General features: G+C 47.4%; 1 protein-coding gene across 1 annotated transcript; it reads right to left on the reverse strand.

The window, feature by feature from the left end:
- Positions 1-15,986: 15,986 nt before the first annotated feature.
- LOC128730660 (putative sodium-coupled neutral amino acid transporter 10) lies at positions 15,987-18,768 on the reverse strand. Its single transcript, XM_053823735.1, has 4 exons — positions 18,682-18,768; positions 18,491-18,608; positions 18,026-18,428; positions 15,987-17,964 (listed from the first exon to the last, which is right to left on the reverse strand). Exons 1-4 carry the CDS (start codon positions 18,766-18,768, stop codon positions 16,047-16,049), a joined length of 2,526 nt encoding a protein of 841 aa, XP_053679710.1. The 3' UTR covers positions 15,987-16,046.
- Between the last annotated feature and the right edge of the window lie 2,380 nt (positions 18,769-21,148).

The following is a 21,148-nucleotide window of genomic DNA, read 5'->3' on the forward strand; positions in this document are numbered from 1 at the left end:
CTATTCGGTTCCCGCCAAGCACACACCAACAACCGGAACACACCATCACCATATCCCACCACCCCCGTGTTGTTGGGAAAGGTTCGGGCAACCGGGTGCAAACAAATGCGACACGCCACCGGACCTTACCCAACAAGCAACAGTGTTCGCCCACCCGATGCTGACCAGTTGTTCAACGCCCGGAAAGAGCACGCACGACGGAGCATCGGAATCGATCGGAAAACCCAACGGCGATACCTCGATACAAAATCGAACATTCAACAAATCCACCCAACCCATGCTAGCACAACATCCATGTGTGAGTGGGAGGATGTCGGTTGGTTTGATTTAATTTTTAATTTGCACCTTCTACGGGACAGGACACTGATTGTTTTCCCACCCGGTGCCGACGGAAGCTCGTCCACAGTAAGGCCAACATAGCAGGCTCTCTGATACGGATGCATTCATTTGTGCCCACCGGGTTGATGATTCGATTGCAACGCAAGAGCATGCAAGTGCATCCGGGCTGGTAACAGGCCGGTGGGTACACAGGACGAATGGTCCGTCACGCGTGTCCTTTTCATCGGCTGAATGAGCTTGGTTCCACAATTAACGGTCGCAACAGTTTGGACAACTAAAGCCCTCCCGAACGATAAAGTGACGTTTCACCGATGATGGGCCTGAAGATGGGATAGTGGAAAAAAAGTTCCTCCCAACGCCCGGAAGCGTAATTTTTGCCACAATTATCGCTGTTTGTTCGCACGTTGAAAATGATGTCGACAGAAAGGCAAATGAAGCCACACGTGTGGCACTCATCACTATCGACACGACAATTTCCATATGGTGCGACGCCTACTATGATGAAAACCAGGCTCTATGGCCCAGTGAAAATGTTACTGCAAATTCAGGGGTGCTTCGTCCGACACGCACATCTACACCTCAGATGAATTTGAAAAGAAGGACACGCTCAATGGACCTTGAAGTTCACGGAAGGTGTTTCCGGCTTCCCGCACATATCATCCGGCATACTTCAACGCCTCCGGTGCTAGATACCGTAACCGCAGAATATAACGTTTCTATAATTTTCTTCTCTTCTTGGGTGCGAGCAAATAGAACGCACGAAATTACGCGTGTAATAGACATCCGGCGCACGTGTGTACTTCATTGAACATAGGCAAATAAGGTGTCGCACCGCACAATCGCGGTAGTAGAACGAGATTCGTCCTTTCCCGAACCAAGCAAAGTAGAACGTGGAAATTGAGTTTAATCAACGGTTCAGTAAACGATTATGAAGCACCAAAGGAAGGAAAATTGCACAGTGATTGCGTCAAGCGGTGTAAGAAATTTAATTTTTGCGTGTGTCTTTTTTTCCCTATGGCTAGAGCAATACGGAGCTGAGGTTTCCCTTAAACGGTGGAGGCTTTAAGATAGATCTGAACGCGGCATTCGTTTAGCGTAGTTGAGCATAATGAAAACACTATATCGTGATGAGATGATGATCCTCTGAAATCTAGGTGAATTGTTAAAAAAATCAACACAACCCGCTAGAGAGAAATATGACAAAATGCAATTTGATTACGCTGTAGCCTAAGGAATAAGCGAAAATTGAAGTGCTCAAAAGACACGGAAGCACGAGCCTAGCATTAGATTAATCACATTGAGCCGCAATGAAAAATACATACTAGCTCTCACACCCACCGGTCGTCACTCCACATTGTAGGCTCGTTTAAGCACCAGGGGGTTCTAGCGTGTAATCGTTCGCGTTCGCAAAAACATACGGAACACGGCCATAAAAGCGCAACCCTCGCATCCTACCTGCCATTGAGCTCCACCAGGACCTACCCCTACTACTACTACGAGCAACAAAGTAACGATGGCGGCAGCACCGGTAGGAAAACCCATCAATTCCAAGCATTAATGCTGCACGACGACTGCCACGTGCGCACGCCGAGTCGTAAAAATATTATTTATTCCCGCTCACATACGTCGGCCACTTCTCGCCAATGACACCAAGGATCTCACTGAGGGCCAAAGGACCCACTCGAAAGCGCCATCTGTCCCACCGGTGGCGGAGGAACCTCTCGCATGCTCCGGAACGCAACAAATCAACGGAAATAAATTGCCCTCCTTCACTGCGCATTTCATCAGAGCCCATCCATTGCGCGGGGTTTTTGTGATGTTGAGGAGGTTAGGCGATACAAATTTTAACACGAACCGCAACGAATGCGCACAAATAAAGCCAAGGGTGTTGTATGTTTCTTTTTTTTGGTTTTGTTTTGCGTTTATGACAATTGATTAGTTAAATTGAACCGACAAGAAGGAGGTGGGCGAGAAGGATGCGCCTTAACGCACGCCTCGAAAATGGGCTCGATTAATGTCGAACATCAGATTTAGCATTGGGCTCGTTCACCAACGGAGCCGACCTCCATAAATAAGGGCGCATTAAAATGACTCATAAAAGCCGTACCGGGTTTTACGTGTGTTTCGTTTGTTTTTTTTTTTTCGGAAGGGCTATTATCACCTTTGGGCGTGCGGTTTTATTTAAGAGGTTTACACGCCCCGGAAGCCGAAAATTACGACGGTAATTTATGGTTATGCTGGGCTTTTTAATGGGTTATGATCGATAAATTGAGCAGAAACGATTCATAAAGAACGTCCTGCGAGGCTACCATCGCCCGGGTATTCGGAAGTTTGTCAAATGATGTTCTAATAAATAGATATTTACCGATGCACAAACATCCGTCTCCATTTTATGCAATTTATTATATCCGAAAAAACAAACAACAGGTGTACATGAAGAATCATCGATATAGACCACCGCCTCACGTCGTCGTCATCGGCGCACCAGGCGTAATTTGTAACAGGGTCGCATGAACGTTGCTCGTTTTTAGCTCCCAAATCAGCACGAAATTGCCTCTAAGTACCAGGAGATCATGCCTCCAGTAGGTAACAGCAACGTGTACGTTTTTTCTCTCGTTCGCACTCACGGCGATCGCTCGGAGACAAGAAATGCAACCGACCCACGTGCGAAATCATTGGGCGGAGCAAATACGATCCGTCTGCGTATCAAGCGCACCACTACATACATAGCCGGTCGCGCACGAGGCTCCCGGATTAGCGGCGAAAGAAATTTTGTCACGAGCAAAAATGACGATATCGAAACGACTTGCCGCACGCGCGTACCAGGCGAGCATGCGTACGAGAGGTGATCGCTTATCTTAAACCAGGCCGGCATCTCTCCCACTCACTCGCGTTATCAGAGTGCGATACGGCGGCACGACGGCACGACGGCAACAGCATCGCTCGTTCTCTTGCGCTCGCGTGATATATTTCTACAGGAGGGTCATTAATCCGTTAGGTGTGATATGTCGTTCGGATTTGTTCGTTATTTACTCAAGAACATTCAGATCGTCCATTACTGCATTCGCGTTGGTCGCGCTGCCGACCATCGTCCATTTTGACCCTAACACGTGGGCCAACGTATTTCGGGACATTTTCTTTCCTTTGCGTAGAAGCACGTTTCTTTCGGAGAACCGTTCTTTCTGCGTTCAAGAAGAGTGACATTATGAGCTACCATTTTTTTTTCATCGGGTTTTTATTTCATTTTCCAAGCGCATGTACCGAAAATGGTGTGCGTCCCACGGCCTACTACGGGTTCGAAAGCCAGCGCCCAAAAAGCTTCCCATCCCTACAGACAGCACAAATCCCTGAGCTAATTATAGCCAAGCTCTGGCCATCGACGGACCCGACGGAATACCAGCCTCATTACATTCCGCCGTGCACCTTCGTTTCGGTGATGCTGGCAAAAAGTTGAGCCTCCCACCCCCGGTGGTGCCAGAAAAACAACCCTTCCGGGCACACGAGCGAGCAGCCCGCTGGGGGGATTTCGTGGAAACTTTCCGCTTTTCACAGACCGGTGATGGTGACTTGCTGATTTCTTGCCCTGAAACACTGCCCGGGAGGAAATTCACCAAAGAACGCACCACCCACACCCGGGGGAAATGTTCTCGCTGATTTTTGTTTTCTTTTCGTCGTGTTTTTGCATCACCAAAAACTCGGCTCACTTGCTTGTAATGTCGGGGGTCGTTCTTCCTTCAGGGCTGCAAATGGCTGTGAGGGATTTTGGGGGCACGGAATGAAAGAGAGGGAGAGAGAGAGAGAGAGAGAGAGAGAGAGAGAGAATGAAAAAAAGCCCATCCGGCGGACTTTTCGCGGCTGTTTTAAAATGCATCGGTAGGCCCCGGTACACACCCCGGTAGGTCCATTATTAACTTATCGCTTTCGGTTCTTTCGCCAACCCCCATGCCCCGACAGGGCTAATTAGCTTCCCCACCGTGGCACGCTCTAATTAGCTCACACCGAAATTTTTACGGAAATTTCGGCACCGTGTTATTAAATCTCGCGCAAAACTTTTTTGCACCCGCATCAGGCGAGAAAAAAAAACATACACACACACACAAACAGCCTTAGCGAAAAAGCAAGAGTAAAAGGAGCGATTCCCTATGGAAAGCGGGGTTTTCCCAGCGCCATGGAAATCAACTGTTGGTGTGTCACGCCAGCTCGGGAATGATTCAAAATTCACAGAGCGTTTCAGACGCGAATCCAGCGCAACCAGGAAAGGAATACAAAAAAGGATACCGCGTTGACACCGGCGGTTGTGGACGACATTGTATTGACAATCGGAAAACTACGGGCACTCTGGCGCGTTCAATGATGCATGCAGCAAAGTACGGAGCAGAGTACCTCCGGTGGTTCTAATTGGAAACATTTGGGATTCAAAAACCTTTCTATTTTTCGCATGAATCTCTCATGAGACGCCGCGGACTAGCTATGGCGCTGCTTTACGCTCAACAGCAACTCACCCGAGTTATTTGGACAAACGTGGCATCTAGAAAAGTAGTAAAAATAAACGTTTGTTAGAACCGTTGTTTATTCGGGAAAGCCAGAGCAACATCTACGCCTGCTATGACGTATGGAAAATTAAATGTCAAACTATTTCCCTTGAAGCAGGCGAGGTAGGACGGCCTCAACACGTGTGTGTGTTTCACTTCAATTCCAATCTCCAACCCAAACCTAAAGCCCCTTCTTAAAACCTTGAACAGGATTCCGTATGGTCACTTTTAATCATGATCATAACGGTCACACTTTAGAACCCGGAAAACGAGGAACCATTTTCCATCCTCAACCGTGTCTGCTGCCGCTGCATTTCCCCTTCCTTTTCGAGCTGTGAACCCGGGGGTGATAAATTCCGATAACGAAAATCAACTTTAGAACCATTTACCGAGATTGTTAGTTATGCGCCGAGGGCCGGTTTGTGTGGGTGTGTGTGTGTTCATGGCTTTTTTCCTTTTCTTCTCGGGCCAAAAAGAGCCACCATGTTGTTGTTCGGTGGCTTCTGGACGCGGGAAAGTCATAACGAATGGAAGAAAAGTTGGAAGGGAAAACCTATGTCTCTCTCGGTGCCATTTTTGTCAGATTTATCCCTTCCAGCAGCATGGTTCCCTTCCCGCATTCCGCAAACGGGCGGGAAGACATTGTTTCGGCGTCTTTTTTCCCAATGAGGAACAAGGGTCACAAGAGAGAATGGCTTAATTTCTTTTGGGAAGCTCCCCACTTGCCCAGCATCACACTGGTTGGAGGGAATTTCGCGGCCAATAACTTTTCATTGCCTTATAATTTAGTTGGGCTGCGTTCAGCCCATCGAGTGTTTATTAAGAGCTTATTACGTGCGTCCCTTTTCTCCCCGAGGCAGCGAACCCTCAGGGAGCACGAATTCTTTATCGCACTGGTGACGCGAGACGGCAATTACGAAAGGATACGCCAATATTGGTTGGGTGGTTGGGTGACATATTTTTGATTCGTGAATGGGATGAAACCAACACAAAAAAAAGCACCATCATCCGAAACAAAACGTCATAAGCCAGTCGACACACGCCACCACCACCAGTGGTACGGCACTAAAAATGTATTGCTAAAACCCCTCCACGTCGAAACCCGTCACCAAAATACGCGAAATCCCGGCCGAGCCATAAGTTATTCATTCGTCGCATTACGCGAGCAACCCATCAAAACCCGTGTGTACCGTGAAGTTGGCGCCATCGTCGAGGGCTGGGAGAATTTGCATCTCGTTCCCAGAGTTGCCCCAAACCCCGCATAAGAACGACAGAAACGAACCTACCCACAAAGACGGCGCACACGGTTCCTGCAAACCACATGAGGCGGGTTACGGCCGTCTCATGCCGTGCGCAATTCGATTGTCGTAAAATTTTACAACCACAGGACGTCCTTCTCCCCAACACACACCCACATCCTCCCACGTCGCTGATAACCTGATTATGGGCGTTTCGGACAACCCGGTTTACGGTTGACTCTCTTGCCTGCAAAATGTCCGACATCATCGTGTTTCTTCCGGGGGACACGATACTAGAGGGCTATTAGGAAGGGAGTCAACTGGCACGTGTCCTGACACTGCATTTTTTGAGGGCTGCACTTTTGCCGTTCGTCGATTTTCGGGAAACACTTTCCCGGGGTCCGGGGAATGGCTCTTGCAAATACGATAACTACTGCAAACGAGCTGTGTGTTGCTGTGCCGACGGTTCGATGTATCTTTTCTGCTCTTCCGAGGGAATTCCCATCGTTCCAGGTCCGTTTAGTCGCGCATGTTCTACAAGAGAATATGGAGCACTTGTATTGATTTTCGACACGAGCAATAAGTAAGAGGATTTCGTTCACGAGAACGAAAAAAGAAGCACGAAAGTGAGGTCCAAAGAACTAAGGACTAAAGGACGATAAAAAAAAAGCCAGGCGTAGGCGAGGGAAAAACCGATTTAAGTAAGTTTAAAATATGTGCCCCCCATCACAAAAAAAAACAACCCCTGGCCAGGCTGGCTGGCTGTCTGGCTGAAGGAGCCTGTAGGCCGGCAGCCTGGTGGTGACCATCGCACATTTCGCATGTCCCGCACGTACCGGTGATCGATTTTTATTGGCCCAGGTATTATTTTACAACCGTCCGCTGATCTTCTTACTGCTTCGTAGTGGAAAAGCTCCCACCCACAGAAGAGGAAAATCTTCACCACCTACTAATGGATGGTTCGTGGGATGATGGCAAAAGCGTTACATTGCATCTAGCCCAGCACGATCAGCAGGAGATGCCCGTGAAGAAGCGTTTTGGTTTGGCCACTCTCGAGGTTGAGTTATGAGGAAAGTTTTTGTGCAGAGGGTCCCATCGAAATCACCGGTGCACACTCGTGCGCGCAACAGGTAGAACACGGGTGAGACCTTTGAAGTCACCGGCAAACAACACCGTGGGCACTGTGAGGGTGTTCCCGACACCCAGGAACCGAGCCTGAGAGAAGAGGGGGTGGTTCCTACTCTCAAGGAAGTTTCGAGCTGCTTGGAAAAGTTTCCCTGACGTGTAACGACTAATCGTGAAATTGATATAGGAGGTTGATTATCTCTCGGACGTCCAGCAGGGACAATTACGTACGACCCCGTCCTTCTTGAGAAAGGAAAAGGCCGATTAAAACTTGCCACCAAAAACTTTGCAGCTTCAAGAACGGTTTGTTTGTCGAGCAGTAGGTTTATAGGTTTACGCTTGCAAGGAATTTAAAACAGCGCAGTACCGATGGGGAGAAAGATGCGTTACCGAATCGAGTGAGTTCCAGTGTTCGAAGGACATTCCCGCAGGACATTCGCACCTAGCTTAGGCTTAAATTAGCGTTCCACCAGCGAGTCCTGATCGGGAAAACATCCACCCACCGCATCGCAAAACCACATCGCGACGGAAGGACGACCCATTGTTGTGAAGTTTGCGCTAGTTTATCGGTCCTCGAGAGAACCGACCAACCGAACGGTCGGACCGTCGTGCGTAACGGTGTAACACCGGCACGTGGCTGGGTGGTTCCGGTGAAACTTTCCCAACCCCACCCCCACGCCCGGTGGGTGGGTTGACAGTTACGAGAGAGTTTTCCCGTGTAAATGGTGCCGTAGCACGCGAGAGGTGAGGCCTTCGGGCCTTGGGTATTCGAGTAACGATTAGATCACTTTAAGAAGCCATTATTACTGCCGTAGGGCTACCACCTTGGAAGTGGCATGTTCGGGATGAAAACCGTTATAACTCGAGCCTGCGGGAACTATGGCCGGAAGCTTTCCTGGGGTCGAGTGTCTTGTCAAGATTGAAATGCCAACCCAGCGAAAGTAACCGAGCGAAGTAGGCGGGAAAATTCTTCAGCGAAATATTAAGTTGTCTTAGTTACCTAACGTACACTACCCACAGCGCAAGCGTTTGTTCAACCCTCGCCACGAAATCTACTATTAGTGCATTTTTTTTCTTCTCCTACATGCAGCTAAAAAACTGCACCGTTGTTCGATTGCATACTTAACCACAGTGCCACAGTGCTTTTTAGGGCAGAAATATATATATTCAAATTATCCCAACCGTCTGGGGGTTCGCGAATCCGGCATTCCAGGGGTTTTCCGCTCGCAGGCAATCAATCTTCCGAAAGCTTAGCATTTTGGGCCGCTACCACCACCACCATCATTGTTTGTTCGTTCCTTTCGCAGTCCCAAAATACACTCAACCCTGCAGTAACGAGCTGCAATTTTCCATCCCTCCAAAACCAGCCGGCAACTAGTTAGTTTGTCCTGTAACAACAACGGACCAGAGAAAAAAAATTAGAAAAAGCTCACCAGAACTACTAGCGTAATGCTTTTTTTTTCCTTTGCATGTAATTTACTTACGTTGCTCAACAAGCTACAAAAAAATCCCCGGACCAGACCTCACCGCAGACATATTAAACATTGCATCCTTTGCCCCGACGTCCAAGGACTGCCGTTGGGTCAGTCGGGAAGCAGAGTAGAAGAAAAAGCCAGCCGTTACACCTCGGACCGACACTCGGGACCTAGAATAACAGCCGGCGGGCAATGGCCGAGATCTGCGCCGAAAAATGGTCCATGATTTATTGCGCCAGATGTCCGCGAACGTCCCGATCCGTCCGCGTGGTAAAGCCCGCCTTCGTAGACACCGGGAATGCCGGAGGAGCCACACAGAACAGGGAGTCGATTTTTCGGCTCGCTGGAGGTAGAACCATTAGCTTCAAACCAGCAAACGGACGCGAGAGAGCTCGAGGACACGAGATGAAATATTTCTACTCCATAAAATCCCGACCTAGCCGAACGTTCAGGGGCCATAGCCATGGTTCAGTGCCGTGGTTTTGGGGAGCATTTTTTTTTTGATGAGCTCTCGGTCTATCTTTCTCTTTCCAGCGCACCCGAGCACGTGCCCAAGCATCTCTATGCTGCTTTGGCCATTATGATTAACTGCGAGATGGCGCGTTCAAGCCTGGACGTGGACACGTTGGTCGTCCAAACGAATGCCAAACGCGAATAATTTACCCATCCCAAGCCCATCCTTTGGCCTTTGTGTCCTGTGTTGGTTCATTATAATTACGGTTCCGGCTAGTCGACCGGATTACTGGCGAGCCGGACGTGAGCTTAAAGTTGACCACCAGCGCTATTCGAGGATCGATCGTTAACGGCCGAAATCGGATCGTAATGGTGCATGAATTTATAGGCGCATTCTCCACCACGACCCGGAAAGGATTAGATTGCACCGTGAATTTGTGGCAACGCGTGCAAACATGCCTGCAACGATGGGTGATTGGATTTTATAAGCCGCGTTTCCGGCCGGGTCTGTACGCAAGCGGTAAAATATCTGCTTCCGGTCGAGCGATGCAACAATTCGCGGTTGGTGTCTCTTTAAGGCCACCTTTAAGGGAGATATGCGCTCGTCAGCTCTGGTTGGCAAATCGAGGGGGTATAATTGGGCCTATGAAGCCTTTCGCAGGTTCGAGGAATAGATATTTTCGTTGTCACCATCGTTCTTTGTACGCCCGTAAACCTTTGACCACGCATTTCCGGAACATCGGAACCACTTCCGATGAATTGCTTTACATGAAATACTCATGTAACAAATTCTTGCGAACCTCCTTTACTCGTTCACAACAGCTTTCAAATGCATTAAATTTTCTGTCCTGCTTCTTCATTCCTTTGCACACACACACACAAATTGTGTCATTTTTACGTAATTGTTTCACTAGCAATTCAAATCCATAACCAACATTCCAAGAAGTCATCCCCAACACGACCTGATTTGATTGGCTACTTCGATTGCGTGAACTTTTGCTGGCTCATTCTTGTTTCCGGTGGCATACTGTCACAAAATTTGTTGCTATTAGGTTTCGTCCTACAGACATGAATCTCTCCGAACAGGGCAGCTCCAGAGTTAGCTCTGGATGCCTTCTCAGAACCGTGTGCCATTTCATGGTGCCTTTCTAGCCATTTCACGATCGGTACGTAATTCATCACTTGGTAAAATGTGTACTTTAAAAATCAAAACTCTCAGTTCCTGTTACTGGCGCTGGCAACAAAAAAATAATAACTTTGTTGTCTAATCACCTGCGCGCTTACCGTAGAGACTAGAGAAGTTTTTCCTCTTCTCCATATCTCTGGGTCTGTCGCTTTTCTTTTTTTCCTCACCCGCACACCTTCGGCGACTGTTTGCGGCGTCATTTACCATCGCAAACGACCTGTGAACTTGTAAATGTCCATCTGACATGCGATAATATGTCCTTTCGCGCACCACGCGTTTCTTTTCTTTTTCTGCCTCGTGCTCATTTCCCTTAACTCTTCCTAACTCGCGTTTTTTTTCCCGTTTCGCTTCATACCTTCGACGGAGCGGTTCCAGTTACGCACACCTTGCTCCACACACCGCTGGACGAAGGATCGGACTCGATGGGCAACACCATGGAGTGGGAGAGAGCCGTACCATGCGAATCCGAGCCACGTTAAGGAATGAGAAATTGTGCGAGTAAATGATTTATGCGAGCCCGGGGCCCGGATAAAAGCTCGACCAAGAGCCACACAAGCACACGGTCCGATACGGTTTCTTCGTCCGTTTGGTGGAACTCAAGCGTGTGGCCATTCTTTTTTTCACTCACTCTCGCACACTCTCTTAGTCCTTCCGTTCTCTCTTACGCGCTCGTGCAGGGAAAGCTCGAAGCAGGCAAAAAAGAATGACCACTTGAACCACCCAGGAGAACCGTAGGATACTCCACCGCAAGTCCTTGAGCCAGCACCGCGAAGACGAATGGGAAGGAAAACGGATCGTGTGGGCGAGACTGGGTTGGCTCATTCGGCACGCAATAAAACGGAACGGAGGCCGGCTTTTCTTACCGGAGCCGGAAGCCGGTGCGTGACCGCGAAAATGATCTCACATTAAGCGCCATTCGCCGCCGGTCACCGATGCGTGGCGCTTCAGATTGTGGCGCTAATGTGCCAGCGTACGGCGCACACGGTTCCGGTGGAGTTAACGGAACAACCTCCCGAGAATGAGAGGAAGAGAGGGAGGGAGGGGGGTTCGGGTCACAGGGTGGAGGCCTATCAATCTCGGGCCCGAGATCTGGCGATTTGGAAGGCAAATTTTAATTGAAGCCCACTGGTCCTTCCTGACTTCTTCTTGGTGTTTCACCACCGACGGTGTTTCACCAGGCAGGTACGTTAAGGATTTAATCGTTGACGAGGACAAAGAGAAAGAGAGAGAGAGAGAGAGAGAGAGAGCGAGAGACAGCGTCACTTCTTCGCCTGATGACAGCGCGCTCGAATGAAGATGGATGAAATGGATTAGTCTTACTTTTTTTTCTTGATTTGGTTTCTCCTTCAGGTGTTCGGGTGCACCGGTTGGGGAGCTTTAAAAATTAATATTAAGTACGGCACGTTAGCAACCCAACCGGCACGACAGGCACGTCCGCGACCACCGACCGTGACAAAGATTTTAATATAATTTCGCCATTCCATTCGAAATCAATTTATCAAACTCACCGCGCCGCCGTCGTGCGAATGCCTTCCCGGTCCAATTACCGCAGTTTTAACGCAGTTAATGCCCTTAAGTTCGGCCCTCCTTGCAGGGGAGTAATTTTATTTCACTCGCAAATTAGCGCCCGACCCGCCAGGTGGCAGCACCGGTTGCAATTGGCGCGCTCATTTACATTCATCATCGTGATTTACATCGTGAAAGCTGTGACTTGCAGCGGGCACAAAGCAAGCCATGAGCACCTCAGAAAACTAACCTCACTTCGCTGAAAGGAAGCACCCGAACGTGACACACGGCACGTAGTTCTAACAACCGCGTCCGATTGCCAATTTGTATTCATCAACCGATCAACCAGAGCCGAAGTCGGAGTTTTCTTTTTTGTTCAAGAACCTGCGGTAGACTGCACCAGGGTCGCTTGGTTTCCCCTGGGAAGGACATTCAGCGCTCGTTGGTGTGGGTGGGCTTTTAAGAGCTGCAAAGCTAATGCGATAACACCGGCGAACCGAAGATGCCCGGGGTTCGATACGGTTAATCAGCGTTCATTTACCGCTATCGGTAGATTTTCACAGATTGCCCAACAGATTCGCCCAATGGCCGAGAAGCAGAAGCCTCCGTGAAGAACAGGGACTTTCAGGACCAACAGAAGGAAGGAGAGTGTGGGATGTTTGCAGGCCGTTATCTCAAGCAGGAAGATGTAACGGTTCCCAAGTCGGCCATGTCCCTATGTCGGCATCATTCGCCCATTTTGGCTTAAACGGCCGGTGGCGATAGGATGTCGACCCAAACCCTCCCGGGCCCAACCAGAACCAGGCGTGGAACGAGACCGAGGTGATGGAAGTTTGAAAGTGTTTTAATTGTCAGCTAAGGGCGTATCATCTCCCGGACAGAGCCCCTAAAACCTTTCGGAACGGACCAAAGTGGGAGTGCGGGAGTGCGAACAAATAGGCCGATAGTCGTCGTCGTCGTCGTCGTAGTCGACGTCACCTCCAAACTACCGGCAGTCGGACCGTTCCCCCATTCGTGTCCTTTCGAAATTCAATTTTCCGATCGAACAACGCTGATAAGGATAAAGTTTTGCCCACCCGTTTGGCGACCCAGGCCGGCCCGTTGGCAATGGTTGAAAAACTTTCTATTTAAGCCACCACCACTCGCGTCAGTGGCCCTGCAAGCGGACAATGGCGTCTAATGGTGAATTGCCTCAGGCTGGGGTCCTTGCAAGCGGACTTTTCCCGCAGTCATACCGGTTCGGCCCAGACCGGCCAGCCAGCCGGTGTGAGCTGAGTTGTTGTATTTTTTGTTGCCCCTGCTAATGGCGGGATATGTGACCGTGTGTTGTTGCGCAAAAGGACGAACGAAAACTTTCCTGGCAAACACGTACCCGACACGCATCATCAACGGGCTCAGCGGGTTCAGGACGAGAAGCTCTGTCCCTCAAAACGGGGGTGATAGAGAACGAGAGAAATTGAAATTAATTTTCTAGGCCTGGGAATTTTATTCACACCATCAACCGTGATTCCTGACGCTCCGTTTAACCCGAACAGGGCTAAGGACGATGGGACGTGATTTTAGTTGTTGCATCCGTCAGGGAAGCAGGAAGAGGGAGTTCATCTTTCGCAAGTAATTATGTGCCCGGTAAGCCATCAAGGGGGGGCTAATCATGGCTGAGAAAAGGATCATCGCCCTTTTCTGGTGTCGAAGTCGAAGGCCTCAAGACAAAGCCACGCTAAGAAAGGATTGCCACGATTTAATAAATGAAAATTATGAAACCTTGTACGCAGCCTCGTGCGATAGCAACTGTTTCTGGTATTTGTACGATTTTTCCATTACGGATTTCCAAGGCAGATGGCAACGCTCTAGCTCATAACACGACATAATAAACGCATCGTACATTTCCGTAATCTACGCTGCAATCTGCCTTTCCGCGAAAGTGCCTTTTTTAAACAAAACAAATTACCGCAAGAGGCCAATAAAGAGGATCTATCGGGGATAGAGAAGGCGATTTCCTCGAAGGCCAAAAGTACCTCGCGAAAGCGCCCTTTGATGAGATTTCCATCCGGTGATACCACCGGATGATGAACCCACTCACGGACGCTCCCGTTCCATCGGAAGGGATCGCGCTTATCCCGAGGAAAAACAAATCGAAGCATGCCATGAAAGCGCGTTTGGCATATTTTTTTTGCTTTTGTTCACCCGTTGCTAAGCCTTTTATTCGAACGCGAATCCGTGTGATCCTTTTATTCCGGCGACCGGCTGATACATCCGGCCGCATACTAAAACCTCGACCCCCGGATCGACCTCCTGCAATCGATGCAGGACGTGGCTAGTGCCGGCGCCAAGAGAGAAAAGGAACAAGAGGTACCGGAAGAAGAAGACCTTCGCAACAAGGATGCTCAAATTTCATTTGCATTATTTGACCGTGTGCCATGGTTCCCGATCATGTTTGTTAAAAATGCATAGCCCATTTTGATAGCCAGCCTGTTGAAAAATGGCTGCGAGAGAGAAAAAAAACACTCACTTCTGGCGTGGCATCGGCCGAGAGTGGCCAAGGAAATGGCGAGTGGGATATCAAAAGCGGATAATCAGATCGGAACGAAATTGTGATTGTAAAATATTCCCTCCATCGTATGCAAAACATACCACATGGTATGTGTGTGTGTGTGCAGATCTGGAAAACCTCGGCCTATTCCGATCTTCTTTGCCATCACATTGGCCAATCTTATATTCGCTTTGATGTTTGCTTTGTATGATAGGATGATTGGTATTGATTTGTTAAATTTAACCATGTAAAACTAAGAACAAAAATACGTTAAACTGAAATCACAAAAGCAACGTATTCCTACATTGAATGTAATAAAGGACGATCATCGAAGGTGTCGGTACGTTTTAGAATCACTGTACGAACTATGAGACACATCCTTTATTACTATATTGCGCACATTGAAATCAAAATTTATACAGCCCATGACATGCATACGAGATAAAAATAAATCATTTACACGAACATGCAATTCAACATTTCAACAAATTTACGAACAAATTGTTACAGTTGCGGGAAACCAGCACCCACGTCACTACAAATACATTTCTGTTTCAAACGCATACAAATTCTCCAAAATTGCTTTCAACAATAGCGACCTAACAAAAACCAACCTAAAAATTAATCCTTTCTGTTCTGTTCTGTTGATGAAATAGGATTTTTACATCGGTACCGTTTGATCATCTCTGTGAGTTGTTACGGATATAGCAAACATATTTCACCATTCCCTGCCGACAACATCAACAACCTATCGGTTTGCTTCGGTTTCAGCGGCTGCCTATCGATTATTCATATGATTAGGCTACGTCCGATTCTTGCCTAGCGGAGTAAGCAGAAAAAAATAACTCAACCACACGAGCTTTTCACTGGCTGATTGGGCAATTCTTTATAAAACGATACATTTTCCACGCTGCCCGCTGGAAGTGGTCTGACTGCTAGCCGACCTGAACCGGCTGAGTGCAAACGAAACTAACCCCAAAACCGTGTAGAGTGTGTGGAAAAACTATGACTCGCGTAGAAGCCTTTTGCTAGTAGAGGAGAAAGAGTTGCTTTCTTTCATCGGATAAAACAAATGGCCGCCAATCAATTGCGTTCGAATGCATCCCTACACGTGGTTCCCTTCTCTTCATTGGACCGTTGGTAGAAGAATCCAACAAGCGCAAAAACCCTTAGCGTATCAGTTAAATTGAATTACAATTTTGTATTATAGTGGAAAAATGTCATTTAAATCAGGAATGAGAATGAATTTGAATCCCTTTTAGTACGAACATAGTTTACGAAAATGAAATCAAACCAGCTAGTTAGTAGAACAATACAACAAAAAGCTCAAATAATAAGAAATAATTGAAATACATAACACATATTCCTAACTTATGCTTAAAATATCGACATACCATAGGGTCTCTGGAACTGGGTTGAACTTTTCGTCGAGGGTCTTCGGTGCAGGAACTGGACGCAGACAACCATCTCTACACTGGGCTCACAACGGCTACCACCAACACCTAAGGCTGCTGCCCGTTGTTATACTCTTTCGGATATTTGTCGCTTAATCTGCCTCCGGTCTGACTCCACGAAACAAGCTCGTCAAAATGCTACTTGTCCGTTATAAAGGAATTCCAAAAATAAACCCCCGTCTCGTTTATTCAGTCTGTAAATAACTTTCTATCGAAATCCATCCTTCTCCGACTTCGGCTCGGATTCAATCACGGTGGGTGGTTTACTTTCCCTGATACCATCCATTTCGGCCGACGCGTCGCGCTTCGGACAATTTTCCGACCTGGCCATTTCGGCATCTCGCTTCAGTCGCATCGCCAACAAATCACGCTTGCCGCCCGGTCCTCCATCGCCTTCATCCGGTGGCTTTGGCTGCCGTTCCTCAACCTTTTCCTCTACCGGTAACGGTGGTAATGGTTGGTTTTCTTTGATTTTATCGCTGTCCTGCGGTAGGTGCGCTTTCACCTCCGATTGCTTTGCTTCTTGCACGTTGCCCTGTGGCTCCTTTTTGAACGGACCGCCGTACTTGGGGCTATCTATTCGGAGCTGTGATGCTTCATTTTCGTTTACTACTGCCCGTTTTTCATCCTGTGAAGGCTCTAATTCATGCTTTTCCTCGCTTTTTCGTTCTGCCGCTGGCAACTTTTCAGTGGCCACGGGTTCAACGAGTATCTCGCCAGCACCAGCACCTTCGGCCGGATGCTGATCCGCGTAATTCGATGGAGAACTTGAACGTTCGTTGTTATCAGTTCCGTTCACAGCATCCTTCCCACCAGGGTTCGCCAAAACTAAGGGGATCGTTTTATTGTTCCCGCCTGCTTTGAGCAACTGAACGATCGGATCGCTGGGAGCGTCTCCGAAGTCCTTCTTTCCGTCCTTAAATCCAGGCGCGGGAAGAGCGCCATCCGATCCGAATCCGTCCAGCGACTTTACCGGGGCAGGATCGCTTTCGTGTGATGTTTTTCCGGCACTTTGCTCTGCGATCTTTTCCACTATCTCATCCAGCTTTTTCAGCACCAACTGTTCCGTTTCTTTGTTTTTCTTCACCAGTTCTTCCTTGATGTTTTCCACCTCAGCCTGCAGTACTTTTTTCGCATTTTTAAGCTCGTTGATTTCTTTAGCTATATTTTCCTTCTCCTCCACGGCGATCTCGTGCTCCTCCTTAAGAATCGCTTCTTTGTTAATGGACACCCGAGGGTGGCTCTTGGGCAGATCAACTGCGTTCGGCCGGGATATGGACTCTACCGGTGCTTTGCCCTCGGCCAGTGCATCCTTCTGCTCGGTTTCAAGCATTACTGGCTTTTCTGGAGTTTTCGCGATATTCACATTTGGCGGTTCTATCTTTGGTATGACCTTCTCTGTAACAGCTTCTACTGGCATAACTGCCGGCGGAGCCGGTGCCTGAGGTTTGAGATCCTCGAATGGCTTCTTTCCTACGAGTGACTCTGATTTGCCGAAAAGCTTTTCAAGCACAACTGGCGCAACGGTTGCATCATAGTTGCGGGCCGGCGCACGATCGATCGCTTGTAAGTTTGCGTACGTTCCCAGCACCATGATAATAAACCCGAAAGCAATCATGACCTGAGCCAACTGTTTTTCGCTAATGTTTGTCTTACAGATCGTCATGTAACAGGCGGCCGGTATGATCAAGCATATTGCAACCCCAATAGTCGACCCCACCAAACCAATCACCACCTCGATCGATGGTATCAGCAAACCAAACACAAGCGCCACGACAACGATCGCGATCGTCAGTGGACGAAACTTTGATTCCGGAATGTACATGTGCCCATCAGACGCGCGCTTGTAAAGCAACGAGTACAAACTCACCCTGCAGGGAAAAATGGCCAGCGGGAAGCTGAAAGCCACCGACAAAACAAACCCCATCTTTATAATATCGCTCGCGAAGGACGGCGAAAAGTCTACCAATATGTTGCCCGAAAATCGATGCCCATTGAATGCGACGTAACCGAAAAACCCGATCGCAATGTAGATCATCGTGCAAATGTTCGTCGACTGCCGAATGACGCGGCTCATTTTATCCAGCGATGTCGTTGGCATCGTGGCGTACACTTCGAATATTTGCCTGAAAACCGACACCAGCGTAAGAGAAACTAAAGCAGCTTCAATGCACCGGTAATACTTACATCTGGCAGGACAGGGCCATGGTGAAAATCGGCATACACTGCAGTATTCCGCTCCAGTTCCACAGGTCTAGCCGATCAAACCAGCCGTCGTGCTGAAACTTCTCGCTGGACTCCAACACCACCTTGAGCACAAGGCACAGATAAAATCCTAGCGAGGCCGTACATACCGTCGCAAGGCTGTCCACGTTTCGCAACATTCCTAACGGAATGATGCACACGATGGTGACCACGATCATAACCCATGTTCGAAGACTATCGCTCTCCGTCATCGACAGGATCTTGGCCGTGATCTGGGGGCCAAGGTCACCGACCACCACGAAGTAAGCAATACATGTTCCCAGCAGGTAACCCACGACGCATAGCTCCACCAGCAGTTTGCCACCGGATCCAAACGCGTAAAATGCTGCAAATCGAGTCACATGTTAGAACAGGTGTGAGAAAGCATGAGTGGATCAAATCACTTACCAATTTGTTCAAAATTTTTCCGCCTTGAAATTATAGCCGACTTTACCATGTAGCTGCACACCAATCGAGTTACGTAGCTACTTAGCAGCAAAAGCACTATAGAAAGAACAATGCCACACTAGAACGAAACAATACGCTGCCATGTGAAAAAGTTTCATCAAAAAACGGAAAGCATTCAAAATCCAGCTTACTTTTTGAAAACAAAAGGGCATGGAGAGAATGCCCACACCAATGATACTATTTGTTAGCGTGATCGTTTGCACGGAATTCGTTTCCATCACGCACAAGAATTACTTCTCCAGGGCATCGTGCACGAACTTATTTACAAAGATACACGATTGTTTGCGCGCTGAAGGAAATTCCAAGTCCGCGTTCGTTTGCGTACGCGGCGATTTGATGAATATACGCGTTTGTTTTGAAACGAAACGTCAAACTAGTTCCGCTCAAGATTCATACAATTTAGTAACCGGAGGCAGATTATTTGTTAGGAATTTCGAGTATATATTTCTTTTTTATATGATACAAAACGTGTCATAAAGATTTAAGGAGTAATCAAAAATTTAACTCATTCTTAAATATTTGTTAAGGGATAATTATTCAGGCTTATGTCATACCCTATTCAGTAACACCTTGTTTTCGCGTAGCATTCAAATCCCTGTGCATGAATGGAAACAGTAACGGTAGTTAGCAATCGAATCCGCCTAGTGCTGCTACGCTGCGCCATTTTGCTTTACCATTTCTTCAGTGACTGCAATTAACTAGTTGATAAAGTGATCCTAGTGTTAATAGTGTTAATTTTCTCTCAATCGTAATGCGCATCATAGGGGTATAGTCAAGTTAAGTTACTATAGCATGAAGTAGAGTATATGCACGTTTCGTTTTCTTCCAGATAACGTACACTACGGACGCATGCACAAAAGGAGTAACGACGCTGGTACATTTACCAATTTGCACATTGGATCCGGAACTGGGGCGATTTGTGGTGTGGTTCTTTAGTCAGAACATTCCGTTGTTTGGTGTCTTAAAGAAAGGCCAGTTTGCGATACGAGTGCAAACGGATTGCGATCCGTTCCGACACCTACGCAAGGACAAATGCGCAAAATTCGATGGAAAGGGGTTAACTCTTGAACGTAATGAGTTACATGCTGGGATAATCCGGATCGATCACTCCATAAACATTCCAATGAGCAAATTCGAATTGCTTTGTCCGGGGCTCTTTTACGGTACCGCTAAATATCCGAGCCTCAATCTGCTCGTGTCTCACCGACTCTTCAGGCATCACGCCATCAACCCGGAACGGATTTGGAGCATTATATATGATCGTTTATGTTGCCAGCAATTCAGCGAGCGGCAAGACAATGTGGGCGCATTCAAACAGGAAATGCGGCGGAAATATCTTGTCACTCAGCTTACCGATTACCGGCCAAAGATTGCCGAACTGCAGCAACGCATCGCTTTATCAAATGAACAGTCACGTCAGAATAACAAGCTCCAAGAAATGATAATAGGCTTTCATTCCCAGCGAGTGAATATGTACAGTAAGGATGTAAAGAATCTTCGAAATCTCCAGAATATTGTCGAAAAAGAAAAACAACAGCTTGTAATCTCTAAACAAAACTTAGAGCTAGAGTTAGCGACGGCAGCACTAAAAGATTACACACGAGATAAAATATGCGAGAAAAAATATGATCTTGAAGATATGCTGGACGGTTTTATGGCGGAACTGTGCTACGTTCAAAGCTACCACGAAGCGCAGGATGCTAGTGAGCGCTCCAAAAATGAACTTCTGAAAATGATTGTCTCCATTGAGAAAAATGTAGACAAAATATCAAAATTAGAAAACATGGAATACAGGGTGGAAACTGCAAAGTGTGCCATTGAAAACGTTCAATCTTTGCTTCGTATGGCGAAGATAAAAGAAGCAAGCGATAAGAAAACGTATTTGAAGTAAGAACCTATAGAATAGTTGCTGTACAAAATAATACACTTTTTAACGTTATTTTTAAATTTCAGTAGCTTGCAAAACCTCGAACAGACGTTGCCTAACAACAAATCAACAGCGGATCTTGAGTTAGAGAATGCGGAAAAGGGTATAGAATTATGCATGCATGAGTTACGGGCGTTCAAAGATAGCATAAACTCTTCCGAAACCAATACCGCTTCTAATGTCGATGACATTGTGGATCGGTTGCAGTTAAACATAGCAAATGTTACGAAAATCGTATTACAAATAGCAACACTCCATAAACATGTGTTCAAACATGAACGAAAGGCAAAGCAAATGTACTTACAACTACCACCTATTGCTTATGAAGAGCTCATAATGCTCGCTAGCGTCCAATTTGCTGTTGCCGTTTTATGTCCCAGCGTGAAGCAAAATTTTAAAGGATTCATATACGAGCAAGCCATGGAAAAAGGCTATGAATTCGATTTGAAGGATAGTGTTTTGTACACTGCGATTTTCCAATCTACTCAAGATGCTTCTCGCGTTAAACGGCTGATTGAAAGCGAGCACAATGTTAGAAACTTTAAGTACATTGTAATCGAAGGGAGGAAATCAAATATTCTACATACTTATATTGTGGAAAATCTACAACCGACGCGTAACGGGCCTATAAAAGGAGACTGGTCTAGCATGAACACCGCAGAAATGGTTAC

The sequence above is a fragment of the Anopheles nili genome, chromosome 2, assembly GCF_943737925.1.
Source record: "Anopheles nili chromosome 2, idAnoNiliSN_F5_01, whole genome shotgun sequence".
NCBI lineage: Eukaryota > Metazoa > Arthropoda > Insecta > Diptera > Culicidae > Anopheles > Anopheles nili.

Excerpts from the sequence above, each read along its gene's own strand:
- LOC128730660 (XM_053823735.1), bottom strand. The coding sequence starts at position 18,768 with ATGGAAACGAATTCCGTGCAAACGATCACGCTAACAAATAGTATCATT. Across the intron at positions 18,429-18,490 it reads GAAAAATTTTGAACAAATTG|CATTTTACGCGTTTGGATCC; the intron begins GTAAGTGATTTG and ends CTCGATTTGCAG. Across the intron at positions 17,965-18,025 it reads ATGGCCCTGTCCTGCCAGAT|GCAAATATTCGAAGTGTACG; the intron begins GTAAGTATTACC and ends GTCGGTTTTCAG.